The 23,845-nt window shown below is 42.2% G+C and overlaps 1 protein-coding gene across 1 annotated transcript in view; it reads right to left on the reverse strand.

The window, feature by feature from the left end:
• The window catches only part of PKHD1 (PKHD1 ciliary IPT domain containing fibrocystin/polyductin), a 239,029-nt gene that overhangs the window by 181,835 nt on the left and 33,349 nt on the right, over positions 1-23,845 (reverse strand). The window contains exons 28-34 of the mRNA XM_058801804.1: positions 23,347-23,482; positions 19,870-20,065; positions 18,337-18,404; positions 14,749-16,362; positions 14,436-14,579; positions 6,347-6,530; positions 611-761 (exon numbers count right to left, since the gene is read on the reverse strand). Of these exons, the coding sequence (XP_058657787.1) occupies positions 611-761; positions 6,347-6,530; positions 14,436-14,579; positions 14,749-16,362; positions 18,337-18,404; positions 19,870-20,065; positions 23,347-23,482 (2,493 nt within the window). The remainder of the gene's footprint in view (positions 1-610; positions 762-6,346; positions 6,531-14,435; positions 14,580-14,748; positions 16,363-18,336; positions 18,405-19,869; positions 20,066-23,346; positions 23,483-23,845) is intronic.

The raw sequence follows: 23,845 nt of genomic DNA on the forward strand, positions 1-23,845 counted from the left end.
CTAAATACCCTCTCTGCAAAACTGTGAGGACTCTAACAGGACATTTCAGATTAGCAATGACATTTTTACCTATCAAGTCTTAAAATTTATGCTGGTCCAGGATTATAGTTTTTGGTCATGAACTCATGTACCTTCTTTTCTTGCAATACCCACAGATAGCACTGGGAACACTGTCCCATTTTCCTTCAGCTACTGAAAAGCAGCAAAAATCAAATATAACCAAGGCTGCACTGAATGCTAAGTCTCTGCCAGAGAGCTGGAACTGTACCTCATGGCTAAAATTTCTGCTCAACAGAAAATAACACTTTTATAAGAAAATTTAATTTATATTAAAAAAAAAAAGAAGAGAGTGTTAAAAAATACATAGATTGCTCAGAAAATAAGGTAAAGCTCATTTATGTCTCATAAAATACATGATTAGCCATAGTTAATCATTAATTCAGCTGTGCTGCATTAGAACTGCTATTCAAAGTTGGAAAGCATTTAATATTATATATTGCTGCTGCTCAGCCTAAATTGTTTTTTTTCTTGCCCCCCTTTAAATGTACACAATATTACAAATTTAATTTTAAGCTGTTTGAATCAGTCTGTAAAAAAGATTTGATTATACCTGAGTGTTCTGGCCCCAGTTTTTCCATATCTCAGTAATCTTGGCAGTAATTGGCTGATTAGCTCCCTCACACTCCATCTCTGCCTCAGTTTCCATGGTAATGTTACAGGAGCTATTATAGATGAGAACTTCATCTCTTTCCACTTTAGGGCTGAAACGAGAAGGGAGGTTAAATGGGGTGTCATCAATCTTAATGAAATGCAATTATTTTTACTCTTATTAATCATTGAAAGCCATTAGCTTGTGGCAACTCCTGGCCACCATTTGTCAAACTTTGCAAATTTCGGTAATTTTGTTTCCATTCTTTTATTGTTTATTTGTTTTTCCCCCCTTTATCTGCACACACTCAGGATGAAAACACACGCAGTAAATATCTCTCAGTGATGCTTTTCTCCTTCCCCAAACCATCACAAACGGGAACAAATGCCAGTCTAGGACCAAGGCAGGCAGATAAGTGCAGACAACAGGGAGGGAATCAGCAGTGTTGGGAGCAAAGATGGACTCCTACAAGGAGTAGGGTTGGTTTGTGTCTCCCCCTCCCCATCTTACTCACACTTAGCAATGGGGAATGAATAACTTGCAACTCCCCTAGGGCAAGGGGAGAAATTGGAAAAACCACAAAACTGGCTAACTGGTCCCTAATTCCAACTGTGAAAAAATGAGCTCATTTAGGGGTTCCAATTCCTGCTACCCAGCTGATTGCAATGATGCTTTGTTGCTAACATTGGAACATTAACTTAGTAAATTAATTAAACTTACTTAACAGCCCAGACTAAGGAGATTTGATATATGTGCCAGTTATACCAGCAGACATTTGCTCTAAAGCCTCCCCTTGCACGGGGGGAAGAAGAAATAGAAAACATGGTGGGAGAGAAACATTTTTTCCCTTGGTTTTGCTGCTGACAGTTGCTGATTTTGGTAGTGTTTCATTGTGGGGAGATATAGGATTCAACATATGGTTTAATGGTGAGCAAAGTGTGGCACAGGGTTAATGGTTGGACTTGATGATCCCAGAGGTCTTTTCCAACCTAATTCTGTGACTCTTGGCCATTGCTACTTGTTCCTCTCCTCCCCAGCCCACCATCAGATTCACACAGGCAAGATGTAGGAAGGTGAGGAGAAAGAAGAGGAGTTACAGCAACACAACAACTAGCAAAACAGAAATTACACAGCTTTTCTGAACAGATAAGAAAGGGCAGAGTTCACAGAGTGATTTACTCAACAAAACAGAGGATCAGATAGGCAGGATCAGGATTTTAAGAGGCCTTCAGATTCCTGAAAATCCCATATAACAGGATTTTAACAGGTAAAGTGTCTCTGGGATCAGAACCCCATAATGGTTTAAACTGGAAGGATTTTAAAGACCATCCAATTCCATCCCCCTACCATGGGCAGAGACACCTTCCACCTCCCACCTCCCACCCAGCCTGGCCTTGGACACTTCCAGGGATCCAGGGGCAGCCACAGCTTCTCTGGGCACTCTGTGCTAGGGCCTGACCACCCTCACACAGAACAATTCCTTCCTAATAACTCTCAAAAATCTTCCTTCTGTCAGTCTGAAACCATTCCCCTGTCGCTCCAAGCCCTTGTCCAAAGTCCCTCTCCAAATCTCATGGAGACCCTTTAGGCATTGAAAGGTGTTCTAAGTTCGTCCTACAGCCTCATCTTCTCCAGGCTGAGCAATCCAAATTTTCCCAGCCTTTCCTCACAGCAGAGCTGCTCCATCCCTCTCATCATCATCATCATCATCATCATCATCATCATCATCATCATCATCATCATCATCATCATCATCCTGCTTCCTCGGGACTCACCCCAACCTCTCCATGTCCTTCCTGCGCTGGGGAGCCCAAAGCTGGACCCTGTTCCAGGTGGGGTCTCATGAGAGAGGAGTAGAGGGAGTGCAGCACCTCCTTGGCCCAAAGCTCTCCCAAAACTGACCCATTTTGAAAGCCAGGACTCAGAGCTTTGTTGGGAGGGTGATGATCAGAGTGGTTTGATGAGCCTGAAGATTTAAAACTCCCCTGCTGGATGCAGCAGCTCACTCTGCAAACAAAGCCTTGCTCTGACCTGCATTTAGAAGAAACCTGTTTGTTTTGGTGCCCTTGTTTGGGGTTACAGTGGTAAAGGAATCAACCACATTAGAAACAACAATACTAAAAAATAGGGGGAGAAAAGCCTTTGCAAGTTACTGAACCCTTTTAAAAGCAAATTTTTATTTTTTATATTTAAATAAACTTTTTCCTCTGCTGTATCAATAATCAAAAGCCAGCCTTGGGGATCTGTGCTTGCTTTTGATAGCAATACTTTGAGAATTGATCTTGTCCTGTACAATAATTCAGTGGACTGGGCTGAAAAGTACTGCAAAGTACTTTTTAAAGCTGCAAGAAAAAACTGCATCTTTGAAATAACCAACAGTTTTAAAGGCAGAAGGGGGTGGTGGTCAGCTGGATGCAGGGCATGGACACAATTTCCCAAACATTCAAGTCAATACAAGGACATTTGAGTGATTTTCACAGGTTTTTGGGTTTTTTTTTTGCAAAAAGTAAATACATTTTGCTTGCAAGAAGAACAGAAGAACCAGTTCCTTTCTATCCCTATGCAAGCACATTCTGAAACTCTCTTAACCAAATTGCAATGTTTAAAGAAAATGCAAGAAAAGGAGTGAATTATTAAATGGAATTCAGGAATGTAGCTTGACACAAGAATTGTTAATGGCAAAACTTACAACTCTTTTAAGGAATATACTTTTGCCATTATAAGCAGATAAAGGATAGGCTGTAGTACAAACTACATAAAGAAAATATTATTTAAACCACTGAAAAACATTGTCCAGGTGGCTGCCCCAACCCTGGAAGTGTCCAAGGTGAGGTTGAGTGGGACTTGGAGCAACCTGGGATGGTGGAAGGTGCCCTTGTCTGTGGCAGGGGGTGGAATGAGATGAGACTTAAAGTCCTTTCAAACCCAAACTATTCTGTGATTCTATAAAATTAGTAAGAAAAATAGGAGAGAGTCAATGTGCACTTAAACCAGGAATTACTTCAGTAGTTTTGTCCCCATCCTGGGACAAATGTCTTAACCTTGAGCATTTGCACATAGCTAAAATTTATATATACTTTTATTATTAATAATTGTAATGATCAATATGTATTATTTCAGGAATCCTCAAAATAGTCCTTTTCTGGTGGAAACATTTAAATTTTCTGAGACTTTCTTGCAAATTCCATTAATACTTTAAAATTAAATATTTTTCTGAACTGAAATGTGGAAAAAAGTTTGCAGAAGTTCTGACATAAGTTAATTTATATTATTCAAACCTCACATTTTTTTCCTTCTATTTTTTCTAAGATTTCTCAAATCAGGAAACTTTTTTGAAAACAAAAAAAACTACTTGCCCCTACTTCCCTTTAGCAAGAAATAAACTTCCCTTTAATTTAGAAATGAACTCAATAGAAAAAAAATATCCAGACAAGTTTTAATTTTCAACTAAAATATAAGCATGAGCACAATGGGGTGAAAAGTTAAGACAATAAGAAAGATGCTGAAGAAGTGGGGGAAATGGAAAAATAGTAGGTAAACAAAGTTGATTGATTTGATTCAGAAATCTCACCCTGATAGGATTCCCAGAAGGAATAATAAACCCTGTCTCTGGAGCATTCACAGTGAAATTGGACTAAAAACCACAGTGAAAACAATAAGCCAACAGACAGTAAAAGGACTTTGTGACTTTCTGCACAGTAGCAGCCCAAACCAAGAAAAGGAGAAAGAAAATAATAGTAATAATAATAGTAATAATAATAAATAGTAGTAGTAGTAGTAGCAGTAGTAGTAGTAGTAGTAGTAGTAGTATATAATTGAAGATGCATTTTTTTAATCAGTGAAGAGCAGAGCACAATTTTGATATCCAGGAAAAAATAAGCAAAAAAGAAACACATGGAGTTGTCCTGTCCCTCTCAAGTTTGTTGGTTTTTTGAATTGGGCTTACACTGATGTGAGGAAAAGCAAAGCAAAATTCAACCAGACAAGGGAAGGCTCCTGGAGTTTCTTGATTTGAAATAAGTCATTCTGGGAGAAGTAGAACTGATTAAATTAATTCAATTTCACTTTTTTTCCCTTATAAGTCTCCTTACTTTTGTCTTCTTCAAAAGATCTGTCCTCTCCATTTCCTGGGATGTTACAGGATATTACCAATGCACAGTGTGGCTTTTTCCAGTTGTACAGAATTCTTCTCTCTGTCTCCTCTGCAGGAAAATAATTTCTTTCTGCCTAACACTGGTTTTCTCAAAACTTGGAAGAATTTTCTTAAAAAGCCCAGGCTAGATCAAATTTAAAAAACTGGTGAGGAAGAAGTGACGGACCCACAGAGAGGCGTCGCAACTGTGTAAACTTTTTTTTAAAATTAATTTTAGTTGGAAACTTCTATTTTTATATTTTTTAACAAGTTTAAAAATCTGTGAAATTCATGTCTTGCTGTCTTTGTACAGTAAATGCCAGTTGGGTTTTTTTTTTTCCCCTCAATTCAGGTTATCCAAAGCTCCTTCTGGTGAATCAACACCAAGTATGATGCAAGGACCAGGTCAGGATGAGGATCAAATCTCTGCAACTTCACTGAATTACCTGGACTGTGGCCAGATGCAGCAGCCAGAAGTTTGTTCACCACGAACAGCAAATCATGGGCAGTGCATTACAATGCTGTTCTAATTATCTGTTTACTAAATAACTTCTGCAAAGTTTTGTTCAGCTTGTTCCAGTATCTAAAGGGGAGTTACAAGAAGCCTTGAGAGGAACTTTTCACAAGGACATGGAGTGATAGGACAAGGAGAAGTGGCTCCAAATTGAAGGAGGGGAGATTTAGATTAGAGATTAGGAAGAAATTCCACCCTGTGAGGGAGGTGAGGCCCTGGCACAGGGGGCCCAGAGAAGCTGTGGCTGCTCCTGGATCCCTGGAAGTGTCCAAAGCCAGGTTGGATGGGGCTTGGAGCAACCTGGGGTAGTGGGAGGTGTCCCTGTCCATGGGGCTGGAACAAGAAAACCTTTGACGTCCCTTCCAAACCAAATCTTTAATCATTCACCTGTTTATTCCTTAACTCAGACATCCCACTTATCCTTAGAAGTGCTCAGCAGGAATAAATCCTCACTGCTCCATCAAAGACAACAGTTCCAAGTTATACTCCTGGACAGCTCAGCCTTGAATTTGCAAAGCATAACCACCCTTGCACGCCCTGCTGAATTTACTCCTTGACTTTTTACTCATGAAAATGCTTGGAGAAAGGCAGAGGGGGGGAAAAAAAAGAAGAAAAAAAATAGAAGGAAAAAAAAAAAGAGAAAACAACAGAAAAAAAGAAGACTTCTGCTTTTCATAATGCCTAATCATTTTTCCCATTGGCATCCACCAGATGTTGCTTTGGATCAGAAGATAAATATTAAAACCTAAGAAGGAACAAAGCAGGCTGTTTACGAGATGGATTTTCTGATGTCTCTCAAACACTTTAAAAAGGCAGAAGGGAAGGAGGGGGGGCTGGAGATGCTTTGATAGGCACAGGGAATGAATTCCACTACCCAGCAGAGCTCTCTAGTGGTCTCAAGGCTAAACAGCTCTATTGGCATCAATGTGAGAACTGAGATTTTGTTCCTTCAGTCCATCATTTGGAACAACTCTAAAAAAGGGTGGAAAGCCATGGGGGGATGTATTTTGTGGATGGATCCACTGGGCTGATGGAGAGACACAGCACTAACCTGGCAAGGAGTCCAGCAAAATGTCCCTGGGGCGGGGTGTCCCCACAGATGTAGAAGTAGGACACAGATCCTCTCTGCTGGGAGGTGCCCACCAGGACTTGGATGTCACACTCAATGAAGGTGGCTCTGTCCTCTTGGCAGCTGGCAGAAGAATGTGTCAGACCACAGAGAATGGCCAGAGAGGCTGCAAGACAGGAGAGAAAACATAACCCAAAGCAGCCCAAACACCACTGACACTGAGCGCATTTTAACTGCTGAGAGATGTCATTGCAGGAGGTGTGCCTGCCCATGGAACTAAAGTTACTTTAATGTCCTTTCCAACCCAAACCATTCCATGATCCTTGGGCTCCTGATGTGCACCCATTCCAACCAAACCATTCCATGATCCTTTGGCTCCTGATATGCACCAAGCCTCTCTTTAGCTGCATCCTTTTTGAGGATTATTAGGTCTCCACCCAGCTCGTTCAGCCCCCTTTGCTTTGTGTGAGCAAAATGTGCCCTGAGCATCCTTTGTGCTCTGAGCACCAGGATGGTCTTTGGGATCAAAGCGCTCTGTCCAGAAGGAGATGACATAGGAGATGACAAGGATTAAATACAGGCATAGACTTTTCTTCTGGGAGAGCTAGAACATGGTTTACAGTTCAGAATGTGGCACAAAACTTTTACCAAGAAGATATATGTTAAGACAACTTAATACCTATCATGAGTTTGAAACCCAGAAACAGTTTTTGAGGAAACTTGGACACAGCTTGGAGGGCTCCTGGGGAACAGGTGGGAACTGGGATCTCCCACCTTGCTTTATGTAGCTGAGTATGACTTGAGATGTGGTCCAAGTCTGCCTCCATGGATGAGGTAAAAATTGTAATGGGAGCAGCTGTTTTGAGGTTTATTTAAAGAACAAGTGGTGTGAACATCTGGAAGAATTTTTTTTTTCATGGAAAGGGTTGTTAATGCAATGCCCTGGGATGTGGTGGAGTCCCCATCCTTGGGAGGTGTCCAGGGAAGGTCTGGATGTGGCACTCAGAGCTCTAGTCTGAGTAACAAGGTGGGGATCAGTCACAGGTTGGACTCAATGATCCTGGAGGTTTTTTCCCAACCTAAGTGATTCAGTGTGATAAAAATTAGATTTTCTTATTCTAAACCCAGGCAAAAAATGATAAGAAAAGTATTATGGACTGTCACTTAAGTCCAGAGTCAGTTGAAATATTTGGGTTTAGCAATTTTAGACAGGAGTCCTTTAAGCATTAAAACCATGACAGACATTAAATCTGTTTCTCTCAAAACCCTGACTTTTGGAGAATATTCATTAATCCTGAACTAACCAAATGGTTGTAATGAACTCCTGAAAAGGTCTGTGGACAGTATAACAGACTGCACTGAAGCATCCAAGAGTATTCCTTAAGCATCAGAAATCCAATCAATGGGGATTTATCAAGAAAGGTTTTTTTCCTATTTGCTTTTGTAAGTTCCAATTTGTTCAAAAGGTGCCTTGTTTGCTGGGGAAGTGTTGTTGTTAATGCATGTCTTGTCTCCTAAGCAATCCTAAAAAATGGGGGTTGAAATTGTAAAAATATGAAGGCATTCTATTTCCTGTATTAAAATATTTAGCACATTTTGCTAAAGCTTACTATTTCATATGGGGTATTTCTGAAGAGTTTATAACTCTTTAATGTTTCAGGTATTTTTGAAATATTAAAACCTATCAGTTCATTTGCTCTGAACTTCAGAGAGAGAGAGTTTACAATGCTTTTCTATTTTTCTTCTCTGGATTTAGAATAAGAAAAATAAATTTTGCAATATACTTAATACTTTTCCTTCCCAAAATCCAGGGGCAATTTTCTTGCTTGGCATCCAAACAGACCCAAACACAATCCCTGCCTTTAAGACCTACATCTAAGACAAGTAACAGGCAGAGAAGCCTAAAAGAATGACAGCAAGATTTTGCTTTTCTTGTCCAAAAACTCTACCTAGTGCTACTTCAGGTATTCCATGACTACAACAAAAGCCATATGTCTTTCCTGATGTTTCAAGGGGATCTTAAGCAGCATTAAATATCTGTGTTTTGACAAATAAATAGCATCCAAGGGGACTAAATTCTGCAAAGATCTTGCATTTGCAACAACCTGGAGTGGAACCAATTCATTACAGGAGGGTTTTGTTTTCTTTTGTAGTCTTGAAAAGAACATGGCAGAGTTTTCCTTTGTGGAAAACCACTTGAACTCTATTTTGGGATGAATGTTGGAAATTACTCACAAAATGTCAGGACTGTTTTCCTCAAGATTTTGCTGCTGTCAAAGATCTTACCTGGCTCCTGAAGGTCACCAGAAGGTGTTTCCTGCACAGCCCTGAGAGCTCAGCACAAGAACAGTCTGGCACTTCTGAAACAACCCCAAAATGTGGAAATTGGGTGTTTCTGCTGAGCTCCAGTGCCCTCATCCCAAAGTTATCATGCCTGTAGGAACAAGAGGCCTTGTATCCTACCAATGGCTGAAATAATTTTTAACTCAAACCAGTCAAACAAAGATATTATTTTATAAAACCTAAGTTTTAGAATATGGCTACAAAGGATTGCAAAGAGATCAGAGGAAGCAAATTCCAAGTAAACCCTACTTCATCTGTACCCCGCAGAATCAAACTTAGAATTGTTTTCTCTCTCTCAGGTGAAAGGAGGGGAAAATCTCACCTCCCCACCCCACATCTCCTGTTCATCAAATGGAGATATCACATTTAGAGGTGATGTTCTTTTCCCATTCCTTCTTTCCTTGGGGCTCTCCAAGATCCTCCTGTTTCCCTCCTCTCAGAGGTTTTAATGTCTTTATTCATTTAGGAGGAAGTCTTGGCCTTTCCCTTCCTATTCCTCCAACCATGAAACACAAATAGCCCTTGGTATTGTTCATGCCATTATCTCCTACCAACCAGTAGCAAAAAATACCAGCTAAAGATTTTAACACACTTTTGGCACATCCTAAAAGGATATTCTGCCTGTTCTGGGACACAATTTTTCTCCCTGCTTAATTCGTTAGTGTTCAAACCCCAGAATGAAGCTGCTTTAGGCTTTATACTCCCTATAAAGATCAAACCTGCAATCCCATTGCTGGGATGAATGCCCTCAGCTCATTACAGCTTCTCTTTTGAGATCAGACACTACGGCAGCCAAATCTCCGTGTGGTGGTGATGGCTTAGGGACTGGCTACCCCCAGCCCTGGCTTTGAGGGATACTCTGGCTTAATCCAGCATCCTGGGATGCTCAGCACAAGGGCTTTGTTCTGGGTTGCTGTTTAATAACAACTGCTGGACTTGTGATGAGGCTCAAACCTACAGGAGACTCCAAGGGCAGCTGGGGATTGATTGAAGAACTGCCCAAGAAGTCCCAGTGCCAAAACTCACATCCCTGGTTATCCACCCCTCACAAAATGGACTGTGGAGCAGCAACATGGGCTTAGCAGGAAAGACAAAGAATTAAAAAAAAAAAAAAGTTAATAAAAGAGAAAGGAGAAAGAGACCTGTTAAGGTCATCGAATCCAACCTTTGCCTGTGAAGAATTGCTCCCTGTGAGACATTCATTTCACAGAGACAGGTTTCAGAAGTCCCAAGAGGTGGCTTTTAAGCATCTACTCCACTGTCTGATAGATCTCACTGTCAGAACATTCCTGCCATGTAATTAATATGCTTTATTTCCTCCTCTTAACTTCATGTCTGGATTTGAAAGGTAGAAGGGACCATTTCGATCCTTTGGTTTGATCTCCACAACAACGACCAAAGGCCCTGGTTCCTCCTGAGGTCCCAACTGCCAAAATACCACAACAGAGCCTCTTCATATCTTCTGCATCTGCTCATACAAATCCCCAAATTTCCCTGGCTCTAGTCCCCACTGTCCTGGCTCAGTGCATCTCCTTGTTAGAACCAAAACTCATTTCTCTCTCTCTTCTTGCCCCATTTAAAGAGCTCCACCAAACCACATCCTTTTAAACCAGTCTCATTTCTAGCCTCTAATCTAAATCCTCCTCCCTAAACATGCTCTTTTACCAGTGGAGTCTGGTTAATGGCAGGTCCAGAACCCTTAAACAAAGATCCCAAAACTGTTACATCAAAACCCAAAAGTCAGACCTGTTATTCCAAGCATGCTGATGCAACCAGGAAAATCAGGCTCAGCTTTTACCCTCATGCATCCTCTTATCAGTTTACCTCCTTTGAAAGATGCCTTCCTTACTTTTGCTTTAATGTAAAACATAAAATCTCAGGGATTGGCTCACTGGAATAATTTTATATGGTATTTACCCTAATATCACCTTAGAGGAATAATCAGATATTTTCTCACCTGTCTCAAGCTTCATGCCAGTTTTCTCATCTTTCACAGGAGCACAACTCAGTCCCACAAATACTACCCACATGTCCTGTAAATTTAACCTGAGCTGAACAGAATCTACAACTGCATTTTCACTCATGCAGTGGCAAAGAAGCAAGAACCAGAGAGGGGGACAGCTTTCATGAGCATAGAATAATTTTGTTTGGAAAAGCCCTCTAATATTGAGCCCAAACATTCTTCCAGCACTGCCAAACCCACCACTAAATCATGTCCCAAAGTGCCACATCTACGTGGCTTTTGAGCCCTTCCAGGCATGGTGATGAAGCCAGCTATATCTTTACCTTTAAAGACTCATGGGTTAATTTGGGCATTTTTCTTTTGGTTTTGTTTTTGCTTGAAGGCAGTGAGGTTTTCTTAATTTTATTTCATTTTGTTAATTTTTTTTAAGCTTTAAGGCTGAAAATCAAATTTTAGCTCTATTCTGAATTGATTTTTCTGCACCTTGCAAAAGACAACAGTTTTCATAAAATAGCCTGGTCCTGCATTCCCATTCCTTGTGGTCTGGGTTGGGAATATCTCTGTAACATTCCCAGCCCTTGCCAATGATCAAACTAAAACCTTGCTGCGACCCTGCTCAGAACCCATTCCTAAGGAAAGACCCATGAGGAAGGCTTATGGATGGATCCTGCTGAGCCTGGCAATCCCTCATCTCTTAGAAAACTTCCTGCTCAAAGGGAAAGAAGGAAAGAAGTCACATTTCCTACCTGCAGAGCCTTGCCCTGTGGATTGGATCACATGAGAGAGCCACTCGGACCAGCTGGGGATGCCCACGTGGACATCTCTAATCTGGAGCAAGCCAGACACAACATGACCCAAGTCTGAGAGCCAGGACAGCCATTGCCACCTGACATCCCACAGTGCCAGAGGAGAGAGAGGGTTCTGCTTCACAGCCCTCGGTAACAGAAGAAATGCAGCTTAAACTCTTCACATCAGCCAGTTCAGCAAGCAGAGCAGGGAAAGGTCAGACAACTATCCAGCTGGGACACAACACTGAGGGGCTCTGGAGCACCACAGACCTCCCTTTCCCATTCCTTCACAGTCCTGGAGTCTCTTTGCCACCTTTCCCATGTGGATGAGGCAGTGCAAGAAAGGTCTGAGCACTGGATGTGCCAGCACCAAGTGGCAAAATTCCCCAGGCAAAGAGCATGATGTAAACCATGAGGTGAGACTGGAGTTACTGCACTTAAACCACCCTAAATGTGGTGAGGGGCAGGGTTAAAACCTTAAATATATTTTTTTTAAAAGTGCTTAAATATTAAGCATTACGTGGAAGAATATCTGGAAAGTGTCTTGCTCTGTATACAGATTCACCTATGCCAGATGTAGATATGCACAAGCTGAATACAAGTGTCTCAAAGGGCACAAAGAGCCTGACAAACACAGATTTGATAAGCCTGCAAAAGTATTTTTTTTTTTTTAAGAAAAGAAAATATATATTTGTAAATATTTAATTAACAAATATTTTGCAACTCGACTGGTGAAACTGGCACGGCTGCAAAACCCGGGGCAGGAGAGAGAAGGTGAGGCAATGCTTCCTTTGCATTTCCTCTCCAGACACACAGCCAGCAATCAGCATTCCCTTGCTGACATCTAGTGACAGGAACAAGCATCGTGGTCCTGGCTGTGAAATTGCTTTTCTCAGGATCCCTCTGCCACCAACCACGCAGGGAGTTCTGAGCACAGTTTGGATCAATGTGATTAAATTTTAGTAAGCTATTCTCCCTGCAATAACCAGGTTGCCTTGTTTCGTGCTTTATTTTTTTTCCAATGCTCTAGCACTGTCTTTTTCTATTTAAAATAACAAGCAGTTTTGTGGAGTGTGCCTGGGCCTTGTTTAAAACAAAGAAAACTGAGCTCTTTATGCCCTCTTGGTGTCTCTTTTTGAGTGCTTGTGGTTGAGTTTTAAAGCCCTTATTCTTTCTCCCTTCCATCTTTTTTTAGTATTCCTCATAGCACTTGAGTTGGAACTGGATGACCTTTAAGGTTCCTTCAGCCAAAATCTTTCTGGGATTCTATGACAGGAACTGTTCCAAATGACAGGAGTAAATTTAGAATTTGAGAATAAGTGAGGCTGAAGAGAACACCTGGAGGCCTCTTGTCCCAACCATTGCTCAAAAGTTAAATTTCACATTGAGGTGGCTTCTTGACAAATAATTTATTCAACTTCTATTTCAGAAGATGGATATTCCACACACCTTTGAACAAACCCCTGTGAATTTACCCTGATGGACACTAACTTGTCACCTTTCTTTCACATCCACAAAGAATAAGAGGTCCTGGATCTCTGGTCACTGAGGCTGATGTCTGGGCAGCCTCAGAGCAGCAAATATTTCTGCAGACCTCCAGATGTTCCCCAACTTCAGAGCTGTGAAGGGGCTGAAATGTTCAGTTTCTGAGTGTTGAAATCCCTGAATCACAGCACCATTTAGGCTGGATAAGATCTCCAAGATTGCAGAGTCCAAGCTTTGACTGCTCCTCACCTTGTCACCCAGCCCAGAGCACTGAGTGCCACATCCAGCCATTCCTTGGACACCTCCAAGGATGGGGACTCCACCAAGGAGTCAAGCACCAAGGTGAATACTTCATGCTTAGAATTTGGGGAATTCTACATGGCTCAGAGCTGAGACTTAAAAGCCTTAAATTCTGCCTTTTGCTGGTGTGAGAAGCCTAATTCTGAGCCTTCAGTAGGAAAAGGAGGGAACATATCTTGTCCCCAGAAATGCTCATTTTGAAGAGCTAGGTCCAAAATTTAGGCAGGGTTATTTCTCTCAAAGAGAGATGTGGAGGTCATCATGTCTCTCTCCAGTTAAGGAAGATGCTGTGGTCATGATGGATGATCCCATCCTCCTCTCAAGGAAGTCAAATCCTCATCTCCAGCTTCCCAAAGGTATGAACTGGCCATGGTCTGTCATTTGTTCACCCTTCCAGTCATTCAACCTTTTTCCTTCTACACCTTTACCCTACTGAGACCACCCCACCATGTAACCAAAACACAAAATGTGTGTGGCCACAGAATTAAAGAATTGTTACAGTTGGAAAAGACCTTTAAGATAATCATGTCCAACCATCATCTCACCAACACTATGTTCACCACTAAACCATGTCCTCAAGTGCCACATTCATACATTTTTTAAACACTTTCAAGAATGATGGCTCCACCACTTCCTTGGGTACTGTCTTCCAAAGCTTGAAAACACTTAATGTGAAAAAAAAATATAATATCTAAACTGAAACTTTCCTGGTGCAACTTGAGACTATTCCCTCAGAAGAAGAGGCATTTAAGGGAGTTAATTCATTAAGATGGTCATGATGGCTAAGAGGTTCTTGGGTACCCAATTCTGCTGTCCAAATGGATGTTTTACATGGGGAGCTTTCCCAAGGAATAACTGCTGAGAGGAAATGTTGATGTTGTGCAAGTGTGGCCACAGGCACATGCTGGATCTAATCCAACATCCATGGCCATGGACACAAAAACTCACCCTGACTCCATCTGTCCTCAGACTGAGTGCAAAAAACAGAAGTCACAGATTCATGGAATCATTATGGTTGGAAAAGACCTCCAAGATCCCCAAGTCCAAACTTTGTCAGTGCTATGTTAATTTCTCTCCTCTCTCCTGGGCTGCTCCTTGTTCTCCTGGGATGAGATACACCAGGACTCCCCATTTTGGGTCAAATTTTAGGGGATATTTTTATCACAATGACAGTTTCTGGGTTTTAACTGACCTGGTAGGCGTGGGACAAGGCAGCTCAGCTCAGTCACTGTCATGTTGCCCAAGAGTTCACAGCTGGTGCCACATACTGTGACCAAAGTCTTTCCTGGGGAAAACCCAGTTCCGTGCAGGTGAACTTGTCCTCCATTCAAGCCACCTTAGAAAAGAACAGAAAATGGGATTTAAGACAGAGCCTGACAGCTAAGTCTCAACAATTATTTTTTTTTTTAATTCATAATTTTTGCTTTAATGACAAAAAGCCCCCATCACTGCAGTGCCTCACACAAAACCCTGTGGAGGAACTGCAGCAACCCTCCATGACTTACCCCAGTTGTGATGTGCAGCTGTCACTGCCAGATGAGAAGTGAACGTCAGGTTGGAGGAAGCCCATCCCCTGGGAATGTCCTGGCCCAGCACAGGGTACTTGCCCACAGGGAGCAGAGGAGCTGTGCACTGCAACGTGGAGCGACTGATGGTGATGTTGCTGCAAGGAAAATCTCCAATAAACACCTGGATAATGTCCATCTCTGTGACCTGTGATACTGTCAAAGTTAAAAGGAGACCCGAGGAAACAAGTGAAAGGAAAGCTGGGGTAAATTCCTCACTGTAACTTATTGTTCCAAGGTAGTAGGAGTGTCCATCTACTCTCAGACTCAGAGCCCTTGTGCCTTTCCCTGAAGGCACTGTGCACTGGATGAGCACACAGGTGATGTTGAGAATGAGGCAAGGGTGATGGTCTACAAGGACTGAAGTCATCCTCTTTCCCTTCAGAGCCAACCCAGCCAAGCTGAGCAGGCCTCCCCCATTGGTGCTGAAATCCCGTGGGTAAAACTGGTACACCCAAGGCAGGATGGTGAGAAGGCTGGATGTCCCTCTGAAACAAGCACAGCCGCTTTTCCTGCTGGCTATGGAAATGCTGTGCTCCCCTGGGGCCAGGCAGGCTGTCTGGCACGTGATGATGGTCTCGTTCCAAAAAGTCACCTTGCAGGCAGTGCTGTTGTCCACGTGTACCACAGGGCTGTCACCCTGCCATGCCAGCCTCTGTCCTTTGATTGTCACATGGCTGGATGTCCCATTGGTCCTCCAGGTCACCAGATGTACCAGGGGTGTCCAGTGCTCCTGCAGGTGGAGTGTGCAGCCCCCAAGGCACACACCGTGGATCCCATTGACAATCACAGTGACACTGAGAGCCCGAGATGCCTCAGGTAGCCACTGAAGGTGCAAAGGGTGAGGCCCTGGAAGGACAACACAGCTGATGGAGTCATCATCAGACTTCTGGATCTCACAGGAGTAATTATCCTCCAGGCTGACCTGTACCAAATTCCTCCTGGATTTCAAAGCAACCCCAGATATAGTGAGCAACATCCCACCACAGATGGATCCTTGTGATGGGAATATGGAGGTTATCTGTGGAGTTATGGTGAGGGCCTGCTGCCTTGCTGTCACCTGAGCATATCCCAGCTGCCTCTGGATGACCTGGATGGGGAAAGTCCCAGGTTCCAGGCTGTTGAGTGGAAAAGAGCACTGATAAGACATTGCAGACTGGTTGCCCCATAGAAACTGAAGTTGACATTCAGTGTGTCCAAGCTTAGCCACAGATCCAGTGATGTTTATTCCCTCAATGCTCAAGAGCAGGCTGCCATCTCTGATTTCTGTTTCAGCAGCAGTAACAAGGGGAGTCAAAGCTCTTTGGTAGTGGAAGGTGATGGTCCTATTTGCAAAGAGAGCTTGTTGAAATGACCCACTGCTGATGGTTACATCTACTCTGACAGAGATGTCATGTGAATCTTCATTAGACAAATTAACAGCTGGAGGAGTCAGGCACCAAAGTGTCTCTTCTTCCAGGTGAGTAACTGTACAGGTTTGATTGTCCATTGACACACAAACCAGGGCAGGATTTTGGCTAAAACCCACCCCAGAGATTGTGAGCAGTGTTCCACCTAGGAGAAAAGCAAAATATGGAAGAAGAGTATTACATGCAGAAGAGGAATGCATGATTATCTCTGAACCATCATTTTTAAGGTCCCTTCCAACACAAACCTTTTATGATAAAGCTGATAAGCATGACAGGCTGAAGGAAAGAAATAAAACCTTTTTTTTTTTTTGGACAAGACAGTTGGAGAAAATAGCAGCCATATATCAGGATAATCCTACATGGACAAGAGGCTAAGGTAACAAGTAGTCAGAGATCTTTGTGGCAGTAAGTGACTGTAGAAAGCCCCCACAGAAATGGAGAAAGCTGCTGTGAAAAACCTCTGAGAGTAAACAGAGGCTGAATTCTTCATGGAACGGGACCGTCCCTACAGGTAGGTGGGGAGGTAGTTTGTTCCCAATGCCCACAGGGAAGAAGAATGCGACTGGGAATATTCTCAAACTCAGGCAGTGCCAGATTTCATAGAATCTTCAAATGGATTGGGTTGTAAGGGGCCTTAAAGAGCACTTCCTTCCAACCCCCTACCATGGGCAGTGACAACTCCCACTATCCCAGGTTGTTCCAAATCCCATCCAACCTGGCCCTGGACACTTCCAGGGATCCAGGGGCAGCCACAGCTTCTCTGGGCCCCCTGTGCCAGGGCTGCACCAGCCACACTGGGAAGAGCCCTCCCAAAGGCTCTGTCCATGTTCCTTTTGTTTGTAGTACTGGAACTCCCGGTGTCCTGCCTTGCTTCAACCTCTTTATCCATTAAGCCTATTCTCTTCCTTTTCCCATGATCTAGCTGAAAAAATAAGTTGGTTTATAATGAGTCTTATGATGAGGTTTCTTTTTACGTGGCCCCAAATCCTTAACCTAGATGTACACACAAGTGTTAGAGACAACAGAAGATTACAGGTAAGGGGGAAGGGACTGGTGCTTTTTGCAGGAAAGAGGTTTTAATTCAGCTTAAGCCATTCATAAAACCACAACCAAAGAGTTAATCAGTTCTTATTTAATTTTCAATTTGCCCTGAAATATAAAAAAGGCAAAACTTGTATTATTTTTTTTAGCATGGCTTAATCTTCAAAACTGATAGGATTTGCTCTCCAAGCTCTATCCACTCTCTCATCTTTCAAGGCTTGAGCACTTCACAAACTATTGAACTAATCACATACCACAAAGCCTCTGAAATTGTGTCCTTAAATGTGTTGTGAGCCTGGGAGAGCAATCTGTGGAGGATCTGAGGTTGTAGCACAATAATTTCTCTGTCTTCTATAAAAGTATTTCTAAGGGCTCATATAAAATTCACTACAGGGATTCAACTCTCCTCCACCACCAGCCAAATGACAAAATAAATCAGCCACCCCAAATCTGCTTTTGAAGATTTAAAGTAAAACTTTTCTTTTTAATTCAGCAATGTTCTGCTCAGAAACACACTTAAATTATTTCCAATGTCTAAAAGCTTAGAACAGGATTAATAAATATTTCCCTTTTGATTAAAATTAACATTGAAAAAGGGCTTTTTTATTTTGTCTTTTCAACATAACAAAAATGAACATCCCTTTTGGGATCACTTCAAATTATTGTTTGCTTCAAACCACAATTGTACTCTGCTTTCCACCTAACTTTCACATGCAAAACCTTGAAAGATGGGGGCAAAACGACTGACAGAAACAGCACAGATGAGCCAGGTGTGGGCGTGCTGTGCTTTCCCAATGGGAACATGCAAGGATACATGAGCAGACACTTGGGGAAATCAAATTCAAAGCACAGGGAGCCCTGAGCCAGCCAACCAGATGGAGGGATGCTCACTACAATCCCACATTTCCACACAGCTGCTGTCTGCCAATGGATGCCTGCACAATAAAGGGTCACAGATCCAAAACCCCCTCATTTAAACGGACGTGAAATGGGATGCACTTTCCATTCCTGCAGGAAAACTGTGCCCTTGATCCCTTTAACCTCCATAAGTGGCTGCAGATGTGCCAATGCTGTTTACCCAGAATGGAGCCACAACACGGCTGGATGCTGGAGATCTCAGAGAGGTACTGGATTAATGGCTCAACCCTGCAAAACACAACCAACACAGAAAGGGTTTGGGGCAGTTAGGGCTATTCTTTTAATTCTCTTTCCTGTTGTAGTGCTTTTCTTTCTTACAACTCCCAGAAAGCCAAGCACCCACCTGGCACATCCACTTTGTTTGATGTCACAGTGACAAGACCACTCAACACCCCAAATTTTTCTATGTGGTTTAGAATCACAGAATGGTTTGGGTTGGAAGGGACCTTAAAGATCATCTCATTCCAGCCCTCCCCATCCCTGGGCAGGGACACATTTGAGCTACATCTATCACAAACACTCTCTTATCTATTGGCAACTGGTGGGCCAAATTCAGTCCAACTGAATTGCCCATCAAAGGAAGCAAAAATAAGGATTTTTTTTGGCAAGCAGACCCCACTGCAGCTATGCCCAACAGAAGTGCATTGAAAAGGCATCACAGCTGCCATCTCTCCTCACACCATCCCACCAAAGAGTGGAGCAAACTGAACAAGAGGAAACCCAGACATGAGCTCCTGAAGCCCACCCAAATAAAGTTATAGCTCTATTTCTGTCCCATCTACATCTATTTTTCTTCATCACTCTGCTTTCAAAAACATCCCCTTCCCTAAAAAGACATGTGAGATAAGGGATCTTCCCAATCCTGCAATCCAGCCCACCAGAGCTCAGAGTCCTCTCCTGGGATGACCCATCCCCTTCCAATCTATCCCTGGAGATGAAGTGATGGTGCTGCTAACAGCATCCAGTACCAGGTGGGATGAATCCCTGTGTGCCATCCCACCAACCACAATTTTTCTCCTTCTGAGGTTCATTAACATTGCAAGCAGCTTAGGTTGGTTTGTGAGCAATAAAAACACTCATTTCTCCCCAATATTGTAATTTCAGGATCACTCCTGCCAGCTGCCATGGCTGAAGAACAAAACTGTGTTGTTTTTGAATATATTCCTATATCCCAATTTCACGCCAGCTTTCCCCCACATTTTAATTCGTTTATATTACATTTATCTAGGCATGAACTTGAAGTGTCACCTTAGGAAATGGAAATATCATAATTTAAAAATTCTCCAAACAAAGCATTTTTGTATTGTTCAAACTACCTTTTGTTTTTCTCATGAAAAGTGTTTCTTTTCTTCTGCTGTTTTCCTACAGCAGGATTTATCTGCATTTGACCTGAATCTGCGAATACCTTTGATTGCCTGAATATGCATTTTTCATCAAATCAACTGTTTTTTGCTAAAATGTTTCTCTCCTGCCTCCTACTGATCCGAGGCAAGTTAATTGACTAGCATTAGCAGTTTGCTGACTCAGGCTCCACAGATAAATAAATGCCTTGATAATTATTCATAATTTCATACCACACTGCAGAATTCACCTTTAAGGTACAGAATTAGTGAAAAACTCAAACCTTCAGTTTCAGATTAACCCTAAAACACCAAATAAGGTGGAGAATGAAGCTTCTGAGCAAGATACACACCTGTTTGAAGTGACAGCAATGCCATTGATGAGGACAGAAATATTGTACCACCCTGCAGGCAGGGCTGGAAGTGTCACATTAACCCCATGCTCTGTCTGTGCCTGGATCTGTGGCCATAAATCACCAATTTGGACCTTAACATCTGAGCCCTGGTAGCTGGCAAACTGGGATATTCCAATGTGGAGCTCCTCACCTCCTGCAGAGAAAGGAAGGGAACTTTTTCAGTTTTTCTGGGAGTGGTTATTTCAGCACTTGTGGCCATTGCCTGAGGAAGAGCAGAGTCCCATCATGCCAGAGTAGGTCCAGCCATGCCCATCAGCCCAAACCCAAAATGTTGAAGACTACAGGGGTTCTGTATCCTACTGAATCTCTCCTGCATAAGGTCACCAGCTATAAGGGTTGTCTTGAGCCATCAGCACAGTGAACTTGGTTATGACCACCAATAACCACTCTCAACAACACTCAGGATATTATTCATGTCCCCCTACCATAAATATCTGTCCTATAAATATCTGAACCTGATAAAAACCAAATACAAGGTTTTTTGTAAAGCTCTGCAGCTCAGAGGTTCTGGGATTTATTTTGTTTTATCCCTGATAAACTATCTAGAGCCTCTTTATCAGAATTATGGAGCCATGTAATAGTAATAGCAGCCGTCCACAATAAAAAAAATTTCCTTGTGTACCTAAAATCAGATGTGCTTGTCATGGTTTAACCCCAGATGGCATCTCAGCCCCACACATCTGCTAACTCCCTCCCCTGCAGTGGGATGGGGGAGAGAATTGGAAGCATAAACGGGAGAAAACTTGTGGGTGGAGATAAAAACAGTTTGATGCAAAGTTATAAAGTTATGTGTGCAAAGCAAAAGGAGGACTTCATTCTCTGCTTCCCATGGGCAGGCAGGGGTGCAGCCATCCCATCAGGGCTCCATCACATGGAATGGTCACTTGGGAAGACAAAACACCACTCTGTCTCCCTCTTCCTCCCTTGCTGGACATGAGCAACATGGTCTGGATAATCCCTTGGGTCTGTTGGGGTCAGCTGTCCTGGCTGTGCCCCTTCCCAAATCCATGTCCACTCCCAGCTCTTCACTGGTGGGGTGAGGAACAGAAAAATCCCTGACTCTGTGTAAGCCCTGCTCAACAATGACAACACATCTCTGTGTTATCCATACCATTTTCAGCATGAACCCAAAACACAGCCCCACACGAAAAAAAATTAACTCAATTCCAGGGAAAACCAGCTCTGCTCCAAAGCATCTTATTTTTAGTAATCATGACTCCCTCTCCAATTTAGCTGCTGTGTGTCAAACTGTGTTCAAATGATAGAGGATATTTTTCTTTATCAGTGCACAGTGCACTAACAGGAAAGGACAAAGCCAAGAGACAAGGGATTTTCATAACTTAAATTTCTTCTGAAATAGCTTAAAAAAATGAGGTGGTATCCATCAGTCCAAATAAAGGCATTTTCACTGATAGCTCTATCTGTGGTCAGTGAAAAGAGACTTTATGCCATGATTCATCCTATTGCAAGACGCAGAGAAGAGCTGTGGCAAATCCCACCACAGAACCATCTATTTATCTTCAATGACCATGCAAAACATCTAAGCACAGGGATGTGTTTAGGAGGTGAATCTCATCCTCCTCTCTCCTCTGAAAGGATGAAGGAGGGAGGAAGGAACAGAAGAGCCTGTACAAAAGATTCTTTCAACTACTTGCTCCTCTAAGCAGGTCTTGGAACTGGTACTTTTCAATTCTGCATTCAGAAAGACTCAAATAAAGTTTGAAAGCCTGAGAAGTTGAATATGTTAATAACATGAACTCTTTGGACTCTTGGTCAATTGTCAGCTTAATCCCAGATGCCTGGAAGGCATCAGTGTAATTTATTTATTCTTTTTATTATATAGAAGGAAAATTATATTAAAAGAGGAAGCTGTGGAGGTTCTGAATAGCAGATTGAACTCAGCCCCACCACAGCTCATGAGACACTGTAACATTAAGGAATTCTTTGCACCTGAGATGCCCGCGGCTACAAAAACCTCCCCTTGGTGCTGTGGTATCTGAATAATATTCAGATGATAAAGGACGTTTTCTCTTATTTATGCATTCTGGAGTAATAGAAAATGACAAGGGCATTTGGGGAAAAATTAACAGAAATGCTGGGAGTGCACAAGGAATTTTGGCACTGGCAGTCACCTAACCCTGTAAATCCCCAACAAGTCGAACTGAATTTGGGAGCTATGGGTAGCTTTAAGGTGTTCACTGGAGAGGTTGCAAAAATAGAGAAAAAACTCAGGTTATTATATTCTTGGATGAATAGGAATGAGATAGGTAAGAAAAAAGGAATATTTCCGTCTTACTCCCATCTCCTTCCCCACTGTCTCAGATACCAAATAACTGTTGTCAGTTTGCCATGCAGAAATGTGCTAAACTTTCCTAAAAGGCTTGTTTGTAAGTGGACATCATTCACTGTTTATGCTTTCTATCCCCTATACACAGCCAAAATCCTGGGGGGAAAAATGAGGGAAATGTGAAAAAAAAAAAAAAAAAAAACCAAACAAAAAAAACCAAACAACTCCAAATAGAAACTTTCAAAAGACAGGAAATGGCAAACACTCTATGAGCTCTAATTAGGATTTTGTCCCCATGAATTCTGTGAGGTCTATGTTCATATTCTAAAGTAACACATCCCAAGGTCAAAAAGGAACAGTTTGGCTTGGAAATGGGAACTAAGATAAAGAAATGTTGCCTATTCCCTGCTTTCAATAACCCAAAATGCACATGATGCTCTTCATGGTCAACCCGTGGGGATCCTGGAGAAGGACACTCTCCACAGTTCATTTCTCCTGTCATGGATGAATCTGTTACTAAGAAATACAGAATCATGGAATACCCTGAGTTGGAAGGGGCCCACAAGGATCATCAAAGTTCAGCTGCCAACCTGCAAAGGACAGTCCTGAGAATCCCACCCTGTATCTGAGAGACTTGTACAAACATTGTTTGAGCTCTGGCAGCCTTGGGGCTGTGACCATTCCCTGGGGAGCTTGTTTAGTGCCCAGGCACCCTCTGGGTGAAAAACCATTTCCTCATACCCAGCCTAAACCTTTCCTGACACAGCTTCATGCCATTCCATTGGTTCCCTTCACTGCATGAATAGATGGGATTGTTTCAGAGCAGAGTTAGAGAAACCTGACCCAAAAGCAGGACTACACTGAACCTGACATCCTATGGACATCATCCATACCATGGGGCAAGCAACTCATTACTTCATGTATACTAGTGAAAAACCAATAAAAAACCAACCACAACTGACCAGGACTAGCAAGAAATACAGGAACTAAAATTTAAAAGAAAACAAACAAGATTAGATCAAATTGTTGAATCAAACTGTACAGATTTATAAATTCCCTCTGCCCCACCACCATCAGCACTAACAACCCTTCTCCAGAAGATGCCCCACACACATCTGCATTTTCACCTGCTATGCCACTTCTGTTCCTGCTCAGGGATACAAGTGCAGGGTTTAAGGAAGGATCATACTGGAACAAGTTGGCTACTGTCATTGACTTGTACCCAAAAATCAGTGTCACATGGACAGCAGCATCCTCTGCCCCCTAGGAAGAGAGAGAAAGAAAATGTCATAGATAAGAATGAACTAATTTTTTTTAAAAAATGTTATTTCCTATGTTTCTGATTCTCCCATATGTAAGTCAGGCACATGGCACTGATGAAACTTTCACATACACCAGATTCTGCTTAAATATTTACAGTTAAGTTGACTTTAAAGAGCATCTATGGAGATTTAGAAACCTTAAAACAATCCCAGACTGTGCAGATTTGGATTTGCTATATCCATACAAATACATTAAACTAGTAAATAAAATCCCAGACTAACTATGCCGTTTTTAATTTGCAATATTCTTATTAAATTGAGGAGCTTGCAGTTTTCATAAATCTCCTATTAATCTGCTTTTAAC

This window comes from Ammospiza caudacuta, chromosome 3, assembly GCF_027887145.1.
Source record: "Ammospiza caudacuta isolate bAmmCau1 chromosome 3, bAmmCau1.pri, whole genome shotgun sequence".
In the NCBI taxonomy this organism is placed as follows: Eukaryota; Metazoa; Chordata; class Aves; order Passeriformes; family Passerellidae; genus Ammospiza; species Ammospiza caudacuta.